Source organism: Narcine bancroftii, chromosome 4 (genome assembly GCF_036971445.1).
Source record: "Narcine bancroftii isolate sNarBan1 chromosome 4, sNarBan1.hap1, whole genome shotgun sequence".
NCBI classification, from domain to species: domain Eukaryota; kingdom Metazoa; phylum Chordata; class Chondrichthyes; order Torpediniformes; family Narcinidae; genus Narcine; species Narcine bancroftii.
In genome coordinates, this window is record NC_091472.1 from 177518042 (window position 1) to 177545349 (window position 27308).

General features: G+C 40.3%; 1 protein-coding gene across 1 annotated transcript in view; it reads right to left on the minus strand.

Moving 5' to 3' along the window:
* Positions 1-1312: 1312 nt before the first annotated feature.
* Positions 1313-27308, minus strand: part of rnft2 (ring finger protein, transmembrane 2) — a 38559-nt gene continuing 12563 nt past the window's right edge. Inside the window, exons 6-10 of the mRNA XM_069930441.1 lie at positions 17773-17926; positions 5157-5306; positions 4637-4702; positions 2979-3080; positions 1313-1750 (exon numbers count right to left, since the gene is read on the minus strand). Of these exons, the coding sequence (XP_069786542.1) occupies positions 1616-1750; positions 2979-3080; positions 4637-4702; positions 5157-5306; positions 17773-17926 (607 nt within the window). The 3' untranslated portion in view covers positions 1313-1615. The remainder of the gene's footprint in view (positions 1751-2978; positions 3081-4636; positions 4703-5156; positions 5307-17772; positions 17927-27308) is intronic.

Here is a 27308-nt window from a genome sequence, read left to right on the forward strand (position 1 = left end):
TTAAAAATTCCCCTCCGAATGGGACTAGAATTAAGCTCGTCTTTTTCAAGTGTAAAATATTCATGGCCTCTCTACAGCTTTGACACTAGTCCCCATCTGATCATTTTGACTGAAAAACAGGTGGAAATATCCAAAGATCTTGCTTTATTTTAAACGAGCCTCTTTGCCAACTCCTGCTTCACCCGATCCCGTGGCACCGAGTCACACTCAGTGAAGTGCTGGGCTCCATTGAATGAACTGATCTCAGCTGGACAGTTAAGGGATGATTCAGTTGGCCTGGCCACCATCATTTCTGATGGTGAAAACCAGCCAGGCTTTCTTTTGATCCATAGCCAGACAGCCCAGCTGCATCGCATGTGTTTGTGTGTGTGTGTGTGTGTGTTCGAACGAGACAATCGTGCTGAGTTGGGTCGCCTTCCACCAGCCCAGCAACATCCACCAGCTCGGTCCACTTTGAGCAGTAAAGCGTGCCCGTGGGATTCACTCTGCGGGAGCTACCGCTCCGGGAGAAGAATAGCGAGTCAAAGGGAGACGGAGAAATTGGGCTTCTGGGATATTAACTGACCTGTTTTGTTTTGCCATCAACATTTTGTGCTCGGTTTAACTTTTAAGTCTTTCAGCAATCATGGTTTTGGAACTCGATATCATTAGACATTACTCCCTTCCACGAAAGAGAAGGATGTCAGCGGGAACTCTTGTCTTCTGAAAATGACTTCACCTCCTACTTGTATTTCTAAAAGTTACTTCCTTGGGGTTTTTATTGGCTATAAAATGTTGTACGCTATTACCTAGGACACCATAGTTCACAACTACCGCGTTGGAATACTTTTATCCAATATGGTCAACACCACCGAAATGTATTTCTTGTACTTTGCAGGTGACAGGGGGAGTGTCTGTCATTCATCGACGCAATAAACGCCAGGGCGTTGCTCTGGAGTGAAACTCAGTCCAAACTTGGGCGGAACAATCTGTTGGAATGCGGAGGAATGGGACCGAGAAAAAAAAATTGCAGCATTTACTTTTATCAAAACATCGGAGCAATTTTTTTTAAAAAAATGCATGTTTTAAAATGTGGACTGCAACATTTGTTACCACAATTTTATACCAGTCGTTGATTCTTGCTGCATGCAACTGTAAGTGTACAAGAGTTTTGCAAAAGTTGTTCTAATGGTCTTACTGTAAATAATCCTTTGCAATGATGGACTTGTTTTTAGACTGTCGTTTCATAGAATGGTGGAAATGCATTTGAACCTTTAAATAAATGTTTCAGAAACAGCAAAACGTCCCAAGATATTTTAAATGATCTTAAGTGATGAGTGAAAACCAAATATTTTAATGAAGAATACATTCCACAAATCACAACTGCAAGATAAAGATTGACATTGGAATGCATGAATAAATATTTCCATTTCTATTGAAAATTATTTTCTCAACATCAATGCAGAAAAAAGTTAACACGAAGTTTTAAAACATTTACTTGAAGAAGGAACAGTTTCTTCACAAGCTCGAGCTCAGCTACCACGCAGTCAAATTCACGCATCTCCCCAGGGTTGCTGAAGGTTTAAGAATTCTCTGCGGCGAGAACCGAGCGCCGACCCTCGATCTTACTCGGGATTCAATACACCTGGAAGTGCGCCGAAGTGGTTCCATCTTTCCAGCAGCGCACGGTCTCGGTCACAAAGGCTCGGCACAATGGACAGCTCCTCTCTCGGTCGAACCACAGGCAGGCGCACTCGTCGCAGAAGACGTGCTAGCATTGGAGCAGCAAAGGGAAGGGATGCACAGAGGGGGGAAAAAAATCAACACCATCCTCAAGCGAAGAACCCGCAGGTAACTGAACGTAAGGTCACCCAAACCCTGCCACAATAAGCCCGCGCTGTTGATCTCCCGACCGCAGCGCAAAAAAAAAAATCAATTTTCAGCCTAAAACGTTTATTTTCAAGGGGAATGGGGGAAAGATTCTCTGCCAAAACTTCACATCTTAAGAAGGCTCTTGATTGGTCTTTCCCGTGGATTATCGCGTTAGAATTAAAACCGTCGAAGCACAGATTTAATCATGTTGCTTTGAATACACGTTGCAAGCTCCACATGGACACGCATCCACTCCACCTGCAGCTTTTCTACTCTCGGCAACTCGCCATACTTTCAAACCATATTTAGCTTTCAGGCAAACCTATCTTCCCCCCAAAAAAAAACTTCTGTGAAGGCCAGACCTATAATCATGAAAATAAAAAGCAGGCGTGAGCAACACTCAACAGACCGGGCAATATCTGCGGAGAGAAAAAAAAAACTATGTTAACTTTTGGTTGTTGAAGGGCAATCGACCTGAAACCCGCCTTGTCTCTCTCCCTTCAGAGCGTCTCTTGACCTGCTGAGACTTTTCCCTTGGTCACTGCAACGGGAATTCAGGCTCTTTCTTGTCCTCCACATCCCAACATTTCAGACTCAGCATTTGAAAAACGGATCCCAGTGATTCACACTGAATGGGCTGTTGTTTAGTGACCTTGCCCATTTCTAAAAAAAATCGATCGCTCACCTTTATCAGCATTTTGATCAAAGTCAGGCAGGTGAAGGATTGGTTCGCGGCGTCCGTACACACACACACGCACACACACACACAGAGTATACTGTGTATGTATATGTGTGTGTATGTATATATATATACATGCACACAGAGTATACTGTGTATGTATGTGTGTGTATATATATACATGCACACACACACGCACAGAGTATACTGTGTATGTATATGTGTGTGTATGTATATATATATACATGCACACACGCACACAGAGTATACTGTGTATGTATATGTGCGTGTTTGTATATATATACATGCACACACGCACATATACAATCGCACACACACATATATGTACAAGCGCACATACACACACGCACACACAGATAAATGCACACACACGACATTCCCCCCCCCCCCCCCCCCACACCCCCCACCTTATTTTCCTCTCCCATACCTGGCAAATTAGCACGACAGGTTCTCGAAATTCCTTCTGGCATATCGGACAGATATCCCCGGCTTCGCTGGACTGCTGGCTGGTAGCTCGCACGCCACAGCTCTACCAGGAAAGAAGGCAATTGCAATGAGCACGGCTTTAATAGTGCTAATTTTGAATTAAAAAAATGATTCAGTTTGTGCCAACACCAGGGCGTAAATGTATAACGCGCTCTGATTGTGGACTTTCGTGTTTTTATACTTATGTTTCTGTCGACTAGCAGCTTCTGACAATGTATTTGGGCGGCTGGTGATGAGGATACAAAGTTAGCCAATGGTCCAAATAAGAAATAGATCTAAAGAAAAACGAAGTGAGCTGACATAATGTTAACCGTGTTGCTGCAACACCGAAGAGACCCTTCCATAATGTTGAAGTCAGCGCTATGTAACCTGATTAGAATAGAATCCGTTCAAACCCATCACGTAAGCCTCCACTGGAATTGAAGATTACATCAGTGGCTGTAAAATTCATGCGCCTTTTAGTCCTGGACATCAATTATGTTGTAAAATCCATGCTTTTTTTTTGCAATGATAGCTAATCTGAATGATACTTTTTCTTGGACCCACTTAAATTTTATTTTCTTCTTGATTATGTCTTTCCTCTACTTCGAGTCCTTGTAACGATAGAACGGTGACCTACTCGTGGGCATTTTGCCAAATCCATTTATCATCTCTCCGTGGTCGCTCTGAGGAGAGAGTGACAATTGCCCTACACGAGTGGCTTTCTAGGTCGCTTCCGAGAGAATTAGAAGTCAATCACATGGGGAGAGACTGAAACCGCGGTCAACCTATACGACAGAATCGTGGCAGCACCGAAGAGAGTCCATCCGGGCGGAGAGTCCATAGCGGATAAAGCAACCCAGCCGGGCCTTCCTTTCCTCAAAGATATTTGTGTACTGCCTGGCTTTTTAGAACAATCTTTCAGCGTTCATTGCCATTGCTAATTTGCCCATGTCACAAATTAGCAGATTTACTGAATTCACAATCATAATAAGATTTGAGATCCTGACGCCTTAAGTTTCCATTCCAGTTCTCTAACCACTGCTTTCAGACTTGCAACGACTTGCTCCCAAGGGAGAGCAAAACAAAAATCATACCAAAGCAGGAGAAAATAATTTATGCTGCCTTGGTTCAAATCTTTTCAGACGCTTTGCCCGTGTCCTGGCACTGACCATCGGAACTCTGCCCATGTCCTGTCGCTGACCATCGGAACTCTGCCCATGTCACTGACCATTGAAACACTGTGACCTGTCAATGACCATCGGAACTCTGTCTGTATCCTGACACTGACCATCAGAGCTCAGCCCTTCCCCCGCTAACAGAGCTTCGCCTGTGCCCTTTTTCTGACAATTTTGGAACACATTGAACAATTTAATGAACTATGCACCCAAACACCTCATACAGTTCAGAATTCATAAAGAAACAATGTTGTTTATCTCATCACCTTTGGGCAGCCCTGGATTTTCAGTGGCAGGGATAAGGAACATTCTATCATGTCTTTGTTAACTTGACCACCAGTTGTGACACAAGAGTACAGGGTGAAGCGCCCTAGCATACTCCCTTCTCCTTTGCAAGAAAATGCAGAGTTGTAAACTATTGCCACTGTTATTGATAATTTACCTGTGATTTACACAAGGTTTTCAAGGCCTTTCGCAAACCACCTACTCGACCACAGACATCCAGGAACTGCAGCATGTTATAAAGAGAGAATATGCTACTGGTCAAACATGTTTTTTGGAAAAACTGTCAAAGCAACACACAATAAAATGCCATCCAGTTTTCTTATTTGTAGTGACATCACAAAGGTAAATATTTTTTTTAAAAAACCATCATTTATAAACTTGGTATGAACAATACAAAATGAGTCTTCTCTGAAAAAAAAGTATTAAAATGTAAATATGGCAAATTGAACTGTTTGTGATGGTTTTCCAATTACTTAGTGAAAATAATCGTTGTTCTAAAAATATTAGAATAGATCTATATTTTTAAGAATTCTCTAAAGCTCAAAATCAATTTTGAATTCATTCCATGTACTATTGTAAATAGAATAAATCTTGGTAAAAAATAAATCTTTTGCAATCGCAGGACAGAAATGATAATGATTTAATCAGCCATCTTCAGTTTATTGTTAATTATTCACCTTGCAAAGACTGTAAAGAACAATGAGTGTGCCTTCCAATATATAACTATTGGTTGATTCTCCTTCCATGATGCATTTGTACCATAGCTGGATAGGAATCAAGGACCTCAATAACTGGCTCATTTCCTCTATCAGAAGGTAAAGAGATCCCTGCAAAAACAGTTTACAATATTTAATTCTGTAAATAAAATATATTTATCTTTGTCTTTAAAGTGACTTGATACTATTATTTCAGCTGTATACATGCATTTGTTATTTACAATAACAATATTTTGCTGTGAAGGGCATCAGAAAGGTCTATTAAATTGAAAATGCTGAAGAGTTTTGCATTTTATTTCAACATATACACCAAAAGGAGCTTTCAAACAATATTCAGTTAGTTGGTCAGGTGGCCATTAGTGGCTCCGCCTAAGATGATCCAAGGCCAATCACAGTTGCTTCTCTGATTAAATCATTTATTTTGTTTGTTGCCTTCCTCCTTTTTTCCTTCTATTTTGTCAAACATGATGTGTCCCAATTCCATTGTTTTTCTGTATATCATAAAAAATATTACTCAGTTGTGTCTTCAGTATATGCCCAAAATGCTGGAGGAACTCAGCCAGCCTCACAGTGTCCATAGGAGATAAAGATATACAACCAATGTTTCAGGACTGAGCCCTTCCTCAAGGTACAAGGGGAAAAACCTCCTATACCCAAGCTAGTTCCTTCACTTTGACTGTAATTACTAGCCCAAAATCATATCGATTAGGTTCATTTTCTACTATATCAAGTATCAGGTCAGGTCACTCGACTGAGTGCGACTGGTACCATGCAACCCAGTAGTACCTGTTGTATGGTCAGGTGGTCGGTGACTAAACTAGCTCCCCCACCAGGCTTGCTTGGTGTGGAGGGTGGCTAGACACCCTGCAGGATGAAAAAGACCTGACAAAGGGCAGACAAACCCCCTTGCAAGGTCAACGGCCATCTAGTAAACACGTGCCGTGAAGCGCGGAAAGGGCATTCCTTGCACTGAAGCTTAGTCTGGCCATTCACTGCAACAAAACTTCCCCCAGCCTTCTTGGACCTCACCATGCCTTTGAATCCAGGAGGGAATGTCAAGAGGGTGGGCCTGGACCTGTGTAACCCTCTATTCAGCTAAATCCGTTCACACACACGTTGTTCCCTTCTGAGGAGTGGCGTATCATCATTCTATGGGTTGGATAGCCAGAAGATATCAAGCAACTCCTGGAAAACAGGTCAACTTTGAGTGCCTAAGAATGATAGTTCAGCGTTGCATCCTGCATCTGCGCTTCTGCCATTACTTACCTGGGCTGGGCAGTGTATCACGAGGGTTTGCCAACTCCAGGGGAGCTGAAGATCAGTGCAGGGCACCAGAAAGGGAGGACACCCCTCATTGAGAAGGAGAAGCATAGATTACACGACAGGATGGTGACCACTGCAGCAGATTAGCAAGGTGCTCGGCAGCTGAAGCACCCACACAGGCTGCCGGCTGTTGCTAATTTGCATTTGAAGGACCTAGAAGGCATGCGGGCTGTTGGAGACTGGCTATGGGGACCAGGTATTAGAACCAGGATTTGAGAGGGTGCTGAGGGCAAAATAAAAATCGCAAAGTCTTCCTGATCACATTGGAGGTTTGGATCTGGCACTTGTGTGGCCAATGGTGTGAAGTCGAGATTGTGCAGCGGCAGAGACTATGGGAATGCTGGAGGCAAATCCACGTACACTCTGTGTATCTGAAGGGACTCTCTTTGCTTTTCTTTCTCCTCTTGTTAAGGGTGCCGGCAATACTCATGTCAGTTTTTTGTTTGCCTTATGGCAGACAAAGGTTGAAGGATATCACGAATATTACATTTTAAATGTATTATACCGTGACAACAAAAAGGAATCTTGACCTTGACTTACTTCAAACTTTTTCTTTGAAATGCTGCAGGGTACAGTTCCACAGCCATTCACTGGGTTATTTTGGTGAGGTAGTTGTGCTTTATTTGAGTCCAGAACATTGAATCAAACCCTTTCCTATCCAAGTTTCTATCCAAGTCTAGTAATAACTCTGTAATCAGGATGAAAAACCATGATCAATTTCCCCATCCATACAAGTTGGATAAAACCTGGTTCTCTCTTGCCTGCATTGATCAGTAACCTTACACCACATGGTACATTCAGAACTACAACGTCATCCAAAAAGTGTATATGAACTTTTTTTTTCAAGAAGCAGATACTATTTCAAGATTGTGAAGTTTTAGTAGCGCAAACATTGTCTTGTATAAATGAATCACATTCCTTTAATACTAATATTTAGTTATCCTTATTGTTTGCAGGTCGGTTAAATAATTTCAGTAGGTTAGGCTGAAGACAGAATGCAATGTTAATGGGCAGATGATGAGCAAAGTGGAGGAACTGAGAGATCTTAGTGTCCAAATCAATAGGACACTCAAAGCTCCTGCACTGGTTGATAGTGTTGACGTATGGTGTGTTGGCCTTTATTAACCGTGGGATCAAATTCAAGAGGCAATGTTGCAGCTATAATAAGACCTTATTTAGACCTCACTTGGAATATTGTGTTCAGTTTTAGTCACCTTATTACACCTACGGCTCCTAGAACGCTTCCACCAGCGTTGTCTCCGCTCCATCCTCAACATCCATTGGAGCGCTTACATCCCTAACGTCGAAGTACTCGAGATGGCAGAGGTCGACAGCATCGAGTCCACGCTGCTGAAGATCCAGCTGCGCTGGATGGGTCACGTCTCCAGAATGGAGGACCATCGCCTTCCCAAGATCGTGTTATATGGCGAGCTCTCCACTGGCCATCGTGACAGAGGTGCACCAAAGAAAAGGTACAAGGACTGCCTAAAGAAATCTCTTGGTGCCTGCCACATTGACCACCGCCAGTGGGCTGATAACGCCTCAAACCGTGCATTTTGGCGCCTCACAGTTTGGCGGGCAGCAACCTCCTTTGAAGAAGACCGCAGAGCCCACCTCACTGACAAAAGGCAAAGGAGGAAAAACCCAACACCCAACCCCAACCAACCAATTTTCCCCTGCAACCGCTGCAATCGTGTCTGCCTGTCCCGCATCGGACTTGTCAGCCACAAACGAGCCTGCAGCTGACGTGGACTTTTTACCCCCTCCATAAATCTTCGTCCGCGAAGCCAAGCCAAAGAAGAATACAGGAAAGATGTGGATGCTATTGAGGGGGTGTAGAGGAGATTTACAAGGATGTTGCCTGGATTGGAGAAAATGCCTCATGACGAAAAGTTAAGTGAACTTGGTCTTTTCTCCTTGGAGTGACAGGATGAGAGGTGACTTGATAGAAGTGTATAAGATGATGAGGCATTGATCGTGTGGATGGCCAGAAGTTATTTCCCAGGGCTGAAATGGCCAACGTGAGGAGACATAGTTTTAAGTTCTTTGGGAGTACATACAGGGGTGGTGTAAGAGGTACATTTTTCACATGGAGTGTTGGGTACGTGGGATACGCTGTTGGCAACAGTGGTGGAGACAGGTACACTAGGATTTTTTAAGAGATTATTAGATAGGTACGTGGAACTGAGAAATACAGAAGGTTAGGCAGCAGAAAATTCTAGGCAGTTGTTAGAATAGGTTATTAGGTTAGCACGACACTGTGGTCCAAAGGGCCTGTACTGTGTATTTCTATGATCTAAATCAGTGGTTCTCAACCTTTTACTTTCCACTCACATCCCACTTTAAGTAATCCCTATGCCATAGGTGCTCTGTGATGAATAAGGGATTGCTTCAGGTGGTATGTGAGGGGAAAGAAAAAGTTTGAAAGCCACAGTTTTTTTAATTGTACCTAAATGACTCGTTATGTGCACGGTTTCATGACTCCAAAGAAAATGGGCCAAATACATTTTATCTCAAGCAAAATATTTCAGTTACAATTGCATCTAGAGCAGTGGTTCTCAACCGTTTTTTCCCCTCACATACCACTTTAAGAAATCCCTTACGAATCACAGAGCACCGATGGCATAGGGATTACTTAAAATGGTATGTGAGTGAAAAGAAAATGGTTGAGAACCACTGCTCTCGACCCAATTGCTATTGAAATATTTTGCTTGAGAAAAAGTGTCATTGACCCATTTCCTTTGGAGTTATAAAACCGTGCACATCACAAATGCTTATTCTATAATAAAAATAATCAACATTGTCACCCAACGTAGGAGGCATGTCCCTGACTACATCAATGTGACAATATGTATTTCAATGGTACGTCATACCTCTCTCTCTGTGGCATTTCCTGTTTAATACCAAATCTGGGAGAACCGTTCAATGCTCTCAACTTCCGGGAACTGAGGTTGGTCTGAATTCAAATGTTCCCTTCATGAAAATAAATTCTTTCAATCTTAAGTCTGCTTTCTTGGGGTCTTATTGGAATCTCTTTTGAAAATGTAAATAATGAGCCTTATTTTAGAAAGAAATAAAATAATTTTACAATACTGAAATATTAAATATCTAGTTTCCTTTCATTTTTCATCTCAATTATCCATTTTCTGTACTAGTGATCAAAGTGAGTGAGTTCTGGATTCAACAAAGGAATATTAATTTTGCCTGTAAAAGTAACAAAGGAGGAAAATTGAGCTGCAATAAATTATTTATTACTAATGTATTTAGGAGGAAAATGCAAATACCAGGATCTGAGTGAAAACACTGTAAATACCACAGCAGGTTTGGTGAGTTCAGAACAGGGACATAAATATCGCTGAGACAAGGGATCCTACCCAGAGAGTTAATCAGCTTCCACCACTGTGGCTCAAAATGGTTGTTTCTCAATCCTTGGTTACCTCATTGTCATCAACACTTTTGATTGCTCAGATCCACCAATGGCTTGTTTGTTACATGGTCCATCCCAACTGAATAACAAAGTTGCATTTATACAGAGTCCTTCATGTTTAGAGAGCAGCAAAAGTGCTTCAGGGTCAAGGAAGCATTTTTCAATATAACCTTTGGTTCAATATGGGCAAACACAAAGTCCCTCAAACAGAATATATTAAATGATCAAATGGCTTTTTTTAAAAAAATTGCTTGAAGAATGAAATAAGCTGCCTGGGACATTAGGAGAAGATCACTTCTGTTTTTCAAGTTGTTCTATTTAAGAGGGCTGTGGGGAATTAGTTCAAATCTCTGGATTGGGTCTTGAACTCATAATCTTTCAACTCAGGTGTGAGTCTGTCCCAGTAAGACAACTCTGACCCAATGACATCAAATTCTTTTGGTTTCATTCTTACCGGTCAGAAGACAAACTGCTACAAATGGTATCTCATCATCAAATGACAAGTCCCACCATGCAATCTTGCTCCCATCAATGGTAAGCAACTATCTGTTATCTCTCAGGTCAAATATCCTCAAAGAATCAAATATATTCTGGTGACATTTATACTTAACCAACTGACAAGGCTGTTGCTATGCTCAGGACCATGCTAACCGGAAATCTTCACAAAGTTAAATTTTCTATAATTCAATGACAACTAAAAATAAATGTGCACTTACAACCACAGCCCTCCCTTTGTGACTGAAACCCTCTTGTACCCCAGAATTCCCAGATACATGGGACAACCAGCTTTTCCTCCCTCACATGAGATAGTTCCAGATTTCTCTGGAACTCTCCCCAAAGGTAATTTACAAAGAATACTTTAATATGCCTTTTTTTAAAAAAAAGTTAAAAAAAATATTTGTTTGACACTGTTCTTTTATTGTCAAAACCAGCATACTTTAGCAGGAATTCAAGATGTACCTGGATGGAAACAGTCTAAAATAATCCAATGTTTTTATATTTTCAGATACTAACAATTTGTTTGGTAGAGAGATGGGCATTTTAAAATTTTTATCCCTCAATTTGCAACTTTTCATTTATTCTCCAAACCCAGATTGGGGGGGGGGGGTGGTTGGTAGTTAGGTTTCCTTCATCTGACTGTTTGGTTGAAAAGCTGTGACTGAAATATTTTCAGGTATAAATTACAGCAAGAGCAACCGCATCACAACAGTTGGCATGGAAACCATGGGTCCTTGCAAAGATAGCATGATGTCACTGCAACAAGAATAAAAAGTCACCTGCCTGCAAGTGTCCATAGACCACGAGTCAAATCTGACAGAGCCACATTCACGTGTCATCCTTTTCCCCCTTGCCTGATGCTAGAGGATAGACTATACACAGCAACACCCAATAAAACCGCTCAGATATCTCACGGGACTTGAGGATGAGATCATATAACAAGCTGTCACTCTAATCTTTTGGGCTTTGAACAATTATAATCATTCAGAGCTTTGGCATTTTTTGTGATCTCATATCTCCAGGGAACTGAGTGATGTCAGTTCTGCAGCAGGCAGCCAGGGCAGTTTTCATTTCTGGTTTGTGTAGCTGACAGCTCAGGAAAAATATATAACCACAATTGTTTTATATCTAACATTCCCATTAACTAGTACAGCCATCAGCTCTGGCAGCATTTTGCACAGGGAGACTTTAGAAGACAAAACAGTTATAGAGCTGCTTTGTCTGAGAAGTACGTTGCTCAAAGCAGGACTGAAACAATAATTACTAAAACCTTGCTAGTTACATAAGGCAATGTTTTGTTGACAGGACCTAAATGACTCATTCTATTTCCAGATGAGGTACTTAATTCAGACGACAAATGTGGGAAATAAAAACAACCATAGCTGTTCTATTTAAAAATAATGTTGTTGCTACAATTAGTCCTACATCTTTGAGCTTGGAGTGAGGGGAAGAGGATGTGGGCAGGATGGTGTGAGTACAGAAACTGGGCTGGATTCCTCACTCCTGATTACTATCCAGTGACCCCTGCTGGATAGCCTGTGTGGGTGACAGGTGCAGAAAGGATCTGGCTTGGCTCTGATGGGTCTGACAGTTGAGTTTGCTGGCACTCACTGACCAGATTCAGACATGAAGAATGGCCACTTGGGCAAAGGATACGAAAGCCTGCCAGCACCCCTGAAAACACTCTCCAATATAATTAACCAGCCTTGGAGGGGAGGATAAAGCAAAGGGAAAGTGGACAAAGAATTTAAAAAATATATTTTTGTTGAATTGGTTTTTAAAAAAAATAGAATTGAATAATAAAGACATGCAATTTACCATATAGATAGAAATGGCGAAGCTGCTTTTTTATGCTTCACACAAATCTGGCCAGCATTTTCTTTTATTTGTCTCTCCTTCAGTACTAGTTGCCCCTTAAATGCATCATGTCCTCCTCAAGTTAAATTTGAAACATTTTCCTTCTTGAACAGTGATAACATGTAGATAAATTAGCCTGGAACAGTCTTTGTGCTCAGTGGTGCAAGGGACCTAAAATTAACTTGGGTTTAAAATTGGAATACTTCTGATTAATAGTTACATCTCCACAGACACTAGGTCTTGCAAGCTAAATCCCTCAATGATGTCATCAGCACTTCTAGTTTAAATAAATAGGCAGAAAAATAAAGTGAGCATTAAAGTTTTTTGAATGGACTTAGCAATTAAAAAAATGACGGCAATACTCTCTGGGCATGTTAGTAACTTCGACATAGTTGATCTGGTTAGTGGAACTTTAGGTTTACACAATATAAATAGTTCTGTCATATAAAGGTAGATTTAGTCAGCTGAGCTGGTCAAAAAGGTGGACACAGTTGCAAAATGTTGCTGATGTTGGCTGAATACCTTTGCTCTCAATTGCGCCCAGCAAACTCAACCGTCAGATCTATCACGGCCAAGGCAAATCCTTTCTGCATCTTCCAGCTACAGGAGTCTAATTTCCAGTGAACTAACTTCTCGGGAAGGGGGTCGGGATTCACAGGGCTGTCCCACTGTTCTTCATGTACTGTAAGGGTTCTTTCAGCACCATTTTTTCCAGAACCAGTGCTTTAAATGTTACAAGCCATCTCAATGCAAATAAAGCGACTACTTTCCATGAACTAGTGTTTCCTAATGAGTTCCTTAAATGCCACCTGATGGGATGCATTTCGACTTTGCACAATAGTGTAAAAGGGGGGACAGCAAATTAGCAGGTTGTTTTAGAGCTGTCCTAATTTTTATTTCCATTGAGATGAAAGGACAAGCATAAACATTATGCAGTAATCCAAAGCAGCAAAGCTACAATCGGTTCCATGTACTGGTACATGCAACTTAACTGAGCAGTTACGTGTACTTTAAACATTACTATTTTTAATAAAGAATAATGAACATGAAGTAAGGCATGAAAATCTATTATAAACTTCTCTCTGAATTTAGAAGCACAAAGGAACTATTGGTTCCTCAATGATGGACAATACAAAGTCTGTGTCACTAAATGTTTACCTGGGATATGGACAATTCCTCGGCATGAGAATGATGTCATGAACAGCGCATGCATAGTAAATTAAACTATGTGATTATAAAGGGAAATGGTTGCAATACTAACAATTGAACTACATTTTCAAGAAAACAAGGTAAACATAGCAAATTAAACATAGGAAACAAATTGCAAAGGGATGCTTTGAACACCACCTCTAAAACAAAAAAAAATAAGTAAACCTCTACAATATGGAAAATGTTTGCCAAGACAAATCTCAGCTCTGATCTCACTGCTGTACGTACTAAAATAGCTCCCATTCTAGAACTGCTTTAAAAAAATTCTTGATCATATTCCCCTTTAATGGCTGCCATTGCAATCAAAGGAAAAGTGCATGATGGAGGGAAGAGCACAGTAATGAAAACTGAGTTCAGACCTTACATTTAGACCTATCAATTAGTTAAATGACAGAAAGAGTACAATTTCCAAATTTCCCCACTGCACTGTCAGAGGTAAATATACAGCAAAGACTGGTATAGGGGTGGAATTAGTTCATCCATCTAGGAAAAGAATATTCTTAGATGACAATGGCTAACAGCTTCTCAAATGATATCCTACCATTTGTCATCAGTATCTGAGTGGAAGTTCTATTTTCCTCCCAGATCAAAATTTACATTTTGCAGGCTGCATCTATTTTTTACACTTCCTTTAATGACCCAATGCACCATCTGAAACAAATATTGCTCCTTATTCAATAATATCACAAACCTTTTATCCTCTACATCTCATTTAGAGACACCAAATACCCCCATTTTTGGAAGTCCTCTCAACCCTTGCTTGGTGATCATACTGACGGAATGAGTGCAGCTAGATACGTTAATTATAAGTTTGTCAGCAGGCATACTGTTGTTTCCACGACCCACTCTCTGAATCACGTTAGAATTCAATGCAGAAGTCAGATAGGAACAAATTGAGTAGAATGTGGAATATATCCTTTGTTAGAAGGCATCAATATCATAGGCAATTCTATTCCCCTAGTTCATCCAACATCTAGTACACCCACTCTATTGATCTTTTGCAATTCATCTGCTCACGTTTTCAATAATTCTTATGACATTCATCTGCCTTCTCTTTTCTGTGTCCTTCTCTTTCAGAATTTGCTCCAAGTTGAATAGCAGATATTACAAAATCAGTTATATTTATTGTTAGGTTGGTGAAGAAATTAGGCAGGTGCTGTGCCTTCCTTTCACAAAAATGACTTTCCCTATGATCTTAAAAAAAGCATTTACTGACTGTGACTATTGATAATGACATGAATCTATAGATCTAAAGATCACAAGATCTTTGAACCCAGAGCCGACTGAAGGAACATGAATAAAAGGTCACATAAGTTACATCCCAACAGCATCTTGTGGTAATGAGACATGAAAAGATCTTTCAATCTAAATAATGACAATCATACCTCACAAACGAAAGTGCAGAAACCATGTACGCTGCCCTTCTAAAGTGCTTCAACAACTGCTCAGAAAACGAGAGTCAGTGGTTACAGTAATGGATTTAGCGACCAAAGTCTGAGCGAGATTTACTGCAATTTAACCAGTCATTCAGACAATCCGACAAGGGCAAAAACTGTAGATCTGAGCACAATTTATCTTCAGTACTGGTCAACTTGTTCATCTATCTGACGCTTTCTCCCTGTACTTTAATCTGTCTAATATAAAAAAGGTTAAGGGATCCATCCAGAAGTTATTCTTTTTCCACGTTTACTTGAATAAATCTGTCTTTATAAAAAATGAAAAGCAGCTCCATTTATCTACTGAATAGACTGGGTATAGGTTGATGTCCATCAGTATTTAGATGTTGCTTAATCGATTTTTGATTATTCTGCATGCTCTCCAATTAGCCATCAATGTGCTTGTTAAAGTGTAAAACAACTGCTTTTAGATGCTAGTTCATTTTATTGTTAAAAGAATGCTGGATGACATATTGCTTCTTCTTTTTGCTACCCATCTTGAAGGGCTGAAGAAACATGTCCTATCATCTGTTTGGCATCACTGGATATCAGAGAAGCTCTGGATATCAGGGAGTAGGGGATGGAGAGGGGTTTGACGGATAACATAACAAAGAAAGCCAGAAAAAAAAATGTGGGTGGCATCAAGACAGGTGAACAAACAATAAATTGCAAGATATTAAGTGGTGTGTAAGAACAGTGGGTTTTTAAAATGCATGCACACAGATTTTTAATGGCAGCTGAACAAGGCAGCCAAAAAGGCACATATTAAGGAAGGATGCTTTACTTCACAGATTACAAAAGCTGGAAAGTCATGCTGTACACCAAATAGTTACATCAGTGCTGTTCTGATCAGTATATTACAGAAATGTTCTAATTCTTCAGCAAAGCGTGCAGGAGAAGATTAATAAAGATATTATGAGGGCTGAAAAGGGTTAGATAAATGAGGCTGCTTTTCTTTGGAACAGGAGAATCTGAGGGTTGATTTAACTGGGGCGCAATAAATTATGAGGGGAGTAGATAAATAGGAAGGATCACTTGGCAGAGAAATCAAAATGAAGGGAGTTTAGATTGAATGAAATAAAATTGAATGAGAGACAAAAACCTTGAACTATATTTGAATAGACATGGTCTGTTACAGACCTACCACTGGAAGGTAGGATGAGGCCAGATAGACTTTATTCCGATTGTCACAAAGACGCTGTTCGACATGTTTCTCTGCATCAGAAACATTCTATGATTGGGATAATAAACAAACAGGAACCTCAGGTCCATAAGAATAGTGAAGTACATATTCTCTCCAATAGACTATGCATCGCACATTTCACAATATGTTCACAGAGATGTGACTATTATAAAAACTATACATCTGATAGGGTAAAAGCCAAGCCACAAACATTGATTAATGCATCAACAGAAGATTAGCAAATAGGGCATTTCAAATTATAATCCTTGTGAGTGATTATATAATCCAGGGGCAGCAAACTCAGGCACAGAAACCTTTTCAGAGAATTTAAAACCAGTGATCTTGAGCAGCCATTTTCAATGGCGGGGGGTGGGGTCATGTGCCACCCATCTGGGGACCACAGCACATTTAAGGGGAGGGGGCCACAGACTGAAATAAAACACTGTTCTTTTCTTTTGGAGTTGGTAGGAGAGAAGTACAGAAGAAATAAACTAAAACTTGACTGCTTTGCAGGGAAGGGGGGCCCATAGATTTAAGAATGGTAACAGGCCCTTCTGGCCCACAAGCCACAGGACCAGATTGGAACTCAGATAGCTGGTGCTGTAACACAAACCGCTACACTAACTGTGCTGCCCTGCCATGCTAAACTTTGAATAAAGTCCTAAAAAAGGTTAAGAATAGCTGATCTAGACATTGCAACATTCCTAAAACAATCATGTTAAAATAGTATTGTTCCTGGGACCATATCAGCTTTGCATATTACCTGTGAGCTTGAAGCAGCCCCAGGCAATATGTGGTACTAAATTCCTTACATAACTGATTTTGGCCCTTTGGAGAGTGGGGATACTGGAGTAAATGAATTGGGGAGTTGGCATGGAGAGGCATCTTTTTAAGGATAATTTTAAGGCTCCAAAGGGAGGTGCTGATTACAAACAATGAACATACTCATTTTCATGGAGGTACTGGCAGTGGCTAATGTACAAATGGTCCCTTTACCTAACATCATTGGGCTGGCATGGTTAGAGTAGTGGTTAGTGACATGCTAATGCAGCACCAGTGACTTGGGTTTGAAACATGCACTGTCTATAAGGAATTTGTACATTCTCCCCATGACCTTCCCACTCTCCAAAAAATGTATGGGATTTGTAGGTTAATTGGTGTATTTCAATGGCATGGGCTCAAGGGCCTGTTAGCATGGTGCATCTCTAAAATTAAAACAAACAAAAAACAAAGCACATCAAAAATAGCAATTTACACCTCTGTGCCTCTTACACATGGTGGAACTGGGACACATTTCAGCAGGTGTACTGCTAATCCACAAAGTATTGGACCAAGTTTAGCAAGCAGATTTAAAAAAACTCCATTTTACTGGCACGCAAAATCATTGAACTGTGCTTTAGCAGTTCTTGGCAAAGTCTTTGAATGACATTATTAGTGGCTGTTCTTTTGAGAAGAAATGGCATCAACATGAAAAATTCCTCCGTTCAATTAACATGTTACAAACTTCTTTTCATCCATTCTTTGGAAATGAGAGCACTTAAAGTGAAATTATAACGACAGTAAACTACAGTATGTAAAATTAAAGTATCCCTGATAAGAGAATGGCTTGTGCATAGAAATGAACAGAAAACAGGACTAACATACCCTTGACTTGAAAGCCAAGATAATTCTGGGCAGAATGAGGACCAGACACTTGAAACCAATTGTGATGTACTTCAGGACAAAGTCTGTGATTCCTGCAATCCAAAGTAAGTCAAAGAAATCCATGCTTTCCACATTTGTCTTCAGAAATATCAAACTGAGAAGCAAAACACAAAATATCTGAATTATATCTGCAGATATGAAATGGATCATTTAGCAACAAAAGGCATACATAGCGAGTAAATTTGCATTATTTGTTGAACAATATGTGCATTGACGACACAAGTGAAGTATAGAGATCAAAAGACATGTACATATCAAAAGATATGTAGAACAGCATATTTTGAATGTAAAATAACAACCTCAATCTTTCATCCAGAATATGTTTCCTAGTAACTGCTCTTGCTGACATGTGATGCATCTCACCTGATGAGAACATCTTGCATGATTCTGGGCATTCCCAATTACATTTTGGATCGGGAGTTTTCATACATTTAGAAATGTAATTTTACAGAGGATTATCATTTTCTGTACAGGAAAAGAAGGGGAGAACTGTTAGCGTAGGAGTTAGACCAGCGCTATTACAGCGCCAGTGATCTAGGTTCAAGCCTGCCTGTAAGGAGTTTGTTGTTCTCCTTGTGTCTGTGTGGACTTCCTCTGGGTACTCCGGTTTCCTGCCATGGTCCAAAGAAGTTCGGGTTGGTAGATTAATTCATTGAATGGGCGTAATTGTATGACTCAAGGACCAGAAAGGCCTGTTACCATGCTGTATCTAAATTTTTTAAAAGTTTGAAAACAAAAACCACAGAATTTGTACATTTAAAATGGTTTACTGAGGGAAGATTGTTCAATATTTGGTCTTGTACTGTTGTGATATGTAGTTACATTTGAAATATGATTCCATATTCCTTCAAATTTGCACTCATTCTCATTTTTGCATTATTTTGAATGTTAAGGCCCCCAGTTTCTGCAACTAATGAATTCCATTCACAATACTGACGTGGCCACACACAAAAATCACAAGGACATTCTCCTAATTCATGACGATTTATATCACTTTTTTCTCTGGGGCAGGAATCCTTTCTTGTTTTGTTTGTGCCAATTATATTGGGCCTCATCTCATCTCCTTTGGAATACATTCCTATCAATCCAAGTGCAGCCATTGTAACTACAGTAATGACCTCCTTACTTATCTGTTTACCATGACCGAGACTTGCCTGGAATTCTCTGTTGATTTTCTTAACTAAATGCTACCTCTTGACAGAAATGATATCAGCTTTTACAAATCCACCAATTTTATTCCAGCTGGTACTCTGGGAACTTCTACTTTGCCAAGCTGTCAGCCTGATGTGGTCATGAATGAACCACTGCTTCTTACAAACCAAAACCTGCAAACTTTGCCTCGGCATTTCTGTACCATTTCTCTCTCCAATCGCATGCAAAAACTGAATGAGCAAACCCTGCAGGCTTTGATACTTTATTGATACTTTGAAATTTCAAATCCACTATCTAGCAGAATGTTTGTCTTCTGTCCCCTTTAGTTCAATGCTTCTACTTCTATGCTCTTTTACTATAGACTGGATTAATTGACTTTCTGTCTTTGATCCTGCAAAATTCAACAGAAGGGCTGCAGTTCCATACATGCTTACCTGTGACAAGTCTTATTTACTAATTATTTCTCTTCACAATGACTCTGTCCATTTCAATACTTCTTTAAAATACTCTTCTTCAAACTTGTTACACTAATCTATAACCACCTACAATTTTCCTCACCTAACACCATGAATACTGAGAGAATTTGATTCTTTCCCTTCAGCTTTCATGTGCCCCATTAACCTTTCAAATCTGCATACTAACAGAAACTTCAGACGGCATGGCTTTACTCCTTAGCAACTCCCATTGTGTAAAATGGTTTACTGAGGGAAGATTGTTCAATATTTGGTCTTGTACTGTTGTGATATGTGACCCCATGTTTAGTCACTGTCCTGATTTTGTTACCTGTTTATTTAACCATGTGAAAAGCCACAACAGTTAACAAAAGGTAAAATCTCAAAAATAGAATACAACAGGAAAAACATTATCAGTGAACGTGGAGATAGATGGCGAAAGTATGGTCGAGGAAGGTGGAGGACCATCTGAAGGACTGAATTGAATCGGTGGACTGGAACAGATTCAAGAACTCATTCATAGGCTTGAGTGAATATGCCACAGGTGTCAATGACTTCAAGAACTGTGTGGATAAACGTGTGCCCAGGCACGCATACTGGATGTGCCCCAACCTGAAGCCCTGGATGAATCAGAGGATTTGCAACCTGCTGAGGGCAAGAACAGGGGTGTTTAAAGCGGGGATATACATCTCTACAAGAAGACCAGTTACGACCCATGGAAGCAAAGTGGCAATTCTGGACAAAGCTAGAAACAGAGATAGACATCAGCTATGGCAGGAAGTGCAGGCCATTACAGTCTACAAAGCAAGGCCGAACACCATAGATGACTTTGATGCTTCATTACCTGATAACCTGAACACCTTCTATGCCCACTTTAAGAAGAACCAAATGGTGCATACTAGAATCCCTGAAAAGGCTGAGAACCCTGTGGTATCTGTCTCTGAGGGTGACATCAGAACATCATTCAAGAGGGTGAGCCCTTGCAAGGCATCAGGCCCTGACAACGTATCTGACAGGGTACTGAAAATCTGCGCCAACCAACTAGCCGGAGTATTCATGGACATTTTCAACCTCTCATTGCTGCAGTCAAAGGTTCCCACCTGCTTCAAAAGGGCATCAATCATCCAGGTAGCCTAGAAGAACAGTGTGAGCTGCCTCAACGACTATCGGCCAATAGCACTAACTTCTACTGTGATGAAATGCTTTGAGAGGCTGGTCATGGCCAGAATTAACATGGACCTAAGTAAAGATTTGGACCCACTTCGCCCATCATCACAATTGTTCCACAGTTGATGCAATATCACTGGCTCTCTACTCAGCTCTGAATCACCTTGAAAACAATAATTCATACATATGGCTGCTCTTCATCGACTACAGCTCAGCCTTCTATACCATTATTCCCTCAGTGTTGGTCAAGAAGCCTCAAACTCTGGGCCTCTGTATCCCCCTCTGCCACTGGATCCCTCACTTTCTCATTGAAAGACCACAGTCAGTACTAATTGGAAATAACGTTTCCTGCTATAAACACAGGCGCACCCCAAGGATGCGTGCTTAGCCCACTACTCTACTCATTATCCCCCATGATTGTGTGACCAGGCACAATTCCAATGCCATCTACAAGTTTGCTGATAACAGCACATTTATCTGCAGAATCACAAATGGCAACGAGGAAGCATACAGGAGCAAGATAGATCAGCTCATTGAATGGTGTCACACCCACAACCTTGTGCTCAACGTTAGCAAAACTTCAGGAGGAAGTCAGGGGAACACAACCCAAGGGCTCAGTAATGGAGAGGGTCAAGAACCTCAAATTCCTGGCTGTCAACATCTCCGAGGATCTGTCCTGGAGCCTCCATGTTGATACCATCATGAAGAAGGCTTGCCAGCCGCTTTACTTTGTGAGGTGTCTGAGGAGATTCGTTATGTCACTGAAGACTGTTGTAAACTTCTACAGGTGTACCATGGAGATCATTTTGGCTGGTTGCATCACTGTCTGGTATGGAGGCACCAAATCCCAGGACATGAAAAAAATCCAGAGGGTTGTTAACTTGGCATGTGACATCACAGGCACCAGACTTCGCTCCATTGAGGACATCTACATGAGGCGGTGCCTTAAAAAAGCAGCCTCTATCCTCAAAGACCCCCACCATCCAGGCCATGCCCTCTTCTCTCTGCTACCATCGGGAAAAAGGTACAGGAGTCTAAGGATGAGCACTCAACAACACAAGGACAGCTTCTTCCCCGCTGCCGTCAGATTCCTGAATAATCAATGAACCAAAGACACTGCCTTACTTTTAGTGCACTATTATTTTGAATGTTTTGACTATGAAGCTGCTTTTAAACACCGAATTTTATGACTTGTTCATGACAATAAATCTTGATGAGTTCCTGTCCTTGACACAACTCTGAAATTTGAGAACCCAGCATTCAAGGATTTTTTTTTTGTCACAGGCATTGGATCAAAAATTCCAAAAGAAATATTGTTCATCAAGATATTGGACATGGTAAATGTTTCCTTGATAGATCTTAAGGCTGTTCAAAAATATAAACTAGGTCTGTATTTTATCATTACATAGAGCAGTCAAAAAAATTAAAATGTTTACACATGACTCAAATGAGATGGAAACAAAATCAAATACTCACATTACATGAGAGACTTAGATTAACACAACACTTGTCTCAACTAATGTTCAAAAATTAGATTGTACAAATGAAACCTAAAAAGAAACCAATGTTAAACCAAATGAGACCTTGCAATCTATGCAGGGGTAAAATAAAGATGTAAATAATTGCATGAAAGCATAATTCAAAGAAAGAAATTCACAAAAGTTTTTACTGTAATCAATACATGACCATTGATTTAGAGGAATGTAATATTTACATAAATAAGCAGGTGGCATTACTTTTTTTACACCCTAAATATTTCAGTTGTTTTGTCATTATTAAAAGGCAAGATATAATCATGTTTCTTCTTTGAAAAGCATTGACCTTTCTTGGCCATGTGTATCATTAAAAATTCAAAGCTCATAGTTATGAAAAGAAAATTCTAACAAATCTGTGAATATTATGAAAAAGCTCTCTAAATGCAACCGGTTCTTATATCATTCACCCTCTAACTGTAAAGTCCAAAGGCTGGTGGATTATTTTTGCACTGATCTCATCTCAGTTCAGACCATTTATTCACATTCACTTCTGGCCCTTGATTTCCACTGATACAGTGCAACAACTGGTTTTGCTTAATACTAACAACAACATTGTGCAAATAAGGTTTTCACTAGTGTAAAACATAAATGAGAGTTTTCCCTCCACCAATGACTTAAACTAAGAAAGGACTCGAACAACAATGGTGAAGATAATTGAGTAAAACAAAGGAAAGAAACATCAAGCTGCTCAGTATTTTTGCCTGCAATTGCAGATCAAAGCAGCCATGTAGCTAATTATGGAAGAACCACCTATGAAACAGCTATCCAGAGAGAGAATGGTTTCAGTTCAGGAGGCCATCGTGTCTGCCACAGCCATTCTCTTTTTCACCTGCCCTTCCCTCATTTCACATTCCCTTTCTCACCCACCCTTACTCAGCCTTATTGCCCCCCTCCCCCACTCCCTTTCCCCACTGAATTCTTCTGCTCTCTCTCTCCCCCTCCCCTCCCCACTTTGGTAAAATCTGGACTATCTTTATTCCAACGCAGTCAACCTTCTCATCTTCTGATTCTAGCACTGGCTAACGTTATGTTCCACTCCACTCAGTATGACTCGTCTTCCTGCAGCTCGTCCCTTTGCTTTTTCAGCCTCTCTTCCCCCTTTTTCTGGGACCTACCAATATTCTGCGTCTCTCCACCTCTCCCTGGCTCACAAATCCCACATGGGCCACTGCCCTGCGCCTCCCACCTTGTCCTCTTTGCACTGACTTCTCTTTACATTCCTCACCTTGATGAAAGGTTCCAGCCCAAAATGTGGACCATTATTTCTTTCCAACTAATGTTGCTTGACCCGTTGAGTTCTTCCTGCAGATTGTTTAACTCACTCATCCTCATGCCCTTTCTCTGCAGCCTTGCAAACTTTTCTTCATAATTCTGGAAGGCCACAATGGAATCTGTTTCCATTGCGGGAATACATTCAAATTACAACCACACTCTATATAAGGAAGTTTTCCTTCATATCACTACTTATTCACTATCACTTATTTTCTATCTGTGCCCTCTCATCCACAACCAGTCCAACAAATGAAATATTCCCCCTTCTCCAAACATCCACTCTATTCAGAAGTTTCCATTTAAAAAAACCGCTTCCAACAAATCTTCCCCTCATCCTTCTCTTCAAAGAAACCCGTCCTAACATCTTAATTCATCCGTGTAACAACACTCCCCAATTCCAGTATCCCTAGTCTCAGATCGTTTACGGACCCTCTCTCCAACTTCCTCCTGTTTCCTATAAATGTAGCAAGTGCACATAATGAGTCAATTAGGTACAATTAAAACAGTGGTTTTCAAACCTTTTCTTTTCACTCACATACCACCTTAAGCAATCTCTTAGAGCACTTATGATAAGGGATTGCTTAAAGTTGCATGTGAATTTAGCAGGGCAAAGTTTGAAAACCACTGCTCTAGATCGATAAAGGCCAAAATTATGTAACTGCACTTTCTTAACCTGTCCTGACATTTCCAATGATTTTGATACACTCCTCCAGGTTTTATTGCTCCTGCATCTTTTTTTTTTAAAACAACAGTATCCTTTATTCTATATTGTCACTCCCCATTCTTCTAACCAAAATGCATCACCTCACATTTCTCCACATTAAACTTCACTGCATGTGTGTGTCCATTCCATCAGCCTGCTGCAATGAATCTGTACCCTCCCTGCTGTTCACGATATGGTCATGTTTTGTGTCAACTACACACTTGGAAATTGTGGCCTGCATTCCCAGATTTAAAACATTAATAGACATTAAAAATTCCAATTCCCGTGAAACGTCACTATTCATCTTCCCTTCTTTTGAATAATAACTGTTCTCCGTGACCCTTAGTTGTTTATTACTGAACCAATTTCTTATCCATTTGATCAATGCCCTTTCACGCCATGTTCCCTGACTTTGTTGATAGGGCTGTAATGTGGCACTTTATCAGAAGTGTTCTGGAGGCCCCACACACTACATTGACTCCATTACCCTCCTTAACTCTGCTATAGCATCCAAAAAAAATCAATCAAGTTGGTTAAACTGAAGCTGCCATGAAGAAATGTGAGACGTCTCATCTTATTTTATGCAGTTTCCTACAGATGATTAATCCTGTCCTGGATCAAAGCATTTCCAAGTGTGCAGTGCGACTGAAATCACACTGCATTTTCCTTTGGTCCTTAAATATTTCCATTCCAAGTATTTACTTAATTCCTTTTTGAAATCTTTCTTTCACTGCACTGTGGGATCCATTCCCGATTATAGTCACTTGTGATATATTTTCTTTTTTTTCCATTTCACTTTGGTACTTTTGTCAATTCTTTGTCACTTTCAACATTATCTCCTTATTTATGCAATTATGATTTTATACATCTCTTATCAAATTACCTCCAGGTAAAGAGAACCATCCCAATATCTTTACTCTCATCACTTAAATGAAGATTTTCATCTCTGAGAGGATTTTTTAATCCTCTTTTGTTTTATAATTAGTACAAAGACTCACTATAAGTTCCTTGCTTTTGTACTCCAGATGTCCAAGTATACTCAAGAAACTCAAATCCTTGTGCAAGCAGCCTTCTCAACTTGCCCTACTACCTTCCAAGACTCGCACGTGCATTCCGAGGAGGCTGCACCCTGAAACCTTGAGCAGTTTTGTCTTCTACTTCTTTAATACTGTCATGTATGTACTCTGACAATAAACCTGAACTTTAAACTCTATGGTTTTTATTGGCCTTGCTTCATTTTTCCCATCAGAATGAAACATTTTCTACTTTTCAGTGTTGGTAGTCGCTCTGTCTAAATCTTTGGATTCATACTCTAGTTATCTACATTTTGCGTCATTAACAAATGTTAAAATTATATCTGCATATATGCAATTAATGTCCACATCATTAAGCAAGGGCTCTAATCTAAATATTGGCAACATCAGTATGAAGGTTTTTCAACTGTAAATACACTTCTGCTTTGTCCTTAAGCCCATTCATTTGCAAGTGGTCCCAGGAATTAATGGCCAATCTGCTGAGAAAGGGTCAAGGGTGGAACGAAAATGGTCTCAACGTCGGCACGAGATGACGTCATCTCACACTAGGGATAGGCTGCCTCAACCCCTACTGCAATCTCCGGCATCTGCAGACGCCAGCGTTGCAATTAGCCAAGTGTGGAAAATAGATAATTGCATTCTAGGACAGAAATAACGTAAGTTTTTGCGTGAGTTCAGGAATGTGAAGGAAAGAAAGGGTTAAAAGGAAGGTATAAACTTTGCCGTGAGAAAGTTGGAAGGGGAGGGAGAGGGAGAGGGAGAGAGAGAGAGAGAGAGAGAGAGAGAGAGAGAGAGAGAGAGAGAGAGAGAGAGAGAGAGAGAGAGAGAGAGAAGTGCTAGCAATAAAGAGCAACAGCGGACAATTTCTAAACAGTGTGGGAAAGTTGGTAGTACTATCACGCACAATTCATCAAGGCCATGGGAAAAAGTGATGGTGGTCCTGCCCTCCCAGAATTCTGTGTGGCAGAGAAAACCCTCCATGAGTGCTCCATGCATGCAGCTGTGCATACAGCCCTTTCCCTGCCGCATGGAATTCTGGGAGGGCACGTCCACTATTAATTTTTCCCACGGTCTTTATAAATTGAGCACAATAGCATTACTAACTTTATCACACTGTTTAAAAATTGTCCACTATTGCTATTTATTGCTAGCACTTTCCCACAGTCCCTGATAAAAATTTATATTGGTTGGCACAGCAACAACAGGGGCTGAAGGGCTCATACTGTGCTTAATTGTGTTATAATTAGGCATGATTAATTTTGTTCAAATATAAGATAATAATACATTGATCAGGATTTAGGGCAGGTCCACCATCGCTCAATGCGTCATGACATCACCGGTAGAAGGTAGAACATTTCTATCCCTGGGGATGGCACCTTGTAAGTGTGAACACATGCAGTGTCCCAGATAACAGTGGTCAAGTGTGAACAGCAAAAACACCATTCCTATCCCGGGATACTGAATGGCTGATTTACTGGGATGCAAGTTTAAAAGGGGCTACAGACACTGCCTCTCCAACTTTACATACTGTACTTCTCCTTTCTTGATAAATAAATCTAACACCTTTGGATTGTCCATTTATGCATCAGCCATTGTCTTCATTGCCCCTTTCCTTTACCTCAAAGGGCTTTAAGTTTATCAAATGCAATCTGCTTCATTAAAATCTGCACTGTTTTACATCAGTTAAGCCATACTTATTTATCCTGGATTACACTGAACGTTTCCCACAACTGCTGATATGCTGACTGGCCTGGAGCTGTCAGGTTTTATCCTGGTCCTCATTTTTTTTGGAAATTTTATTTTTCATTTTTTCCCAAACAAAAATAGTATCACATCTGGGAAAATAAGCAATCCTTTTTAATGTATTTACACTTTCTTTTAGTATAATTCACTTCTCAGATACAAATATTATGCCAGCTTACTTCCTTCCCTCCCCCCAGAACTTTGAAAATTAAACAACTAAAACAATTAAAGTGACAAAAAAAATGATAAAGATTAAATAAAAAAGAAATTCAGCATACCGCCAGTCTTTCTAATCTACTTACACTCTTTGAGGTGCTTCACTGCTGTTGTCTTTATGTATTTTGTTAGCTTTTTAGAACAGTGGGCTGTTGTTATAGCTGCACACGAAAGTGCTCTAGATAAGGTTGCTATATTTTAG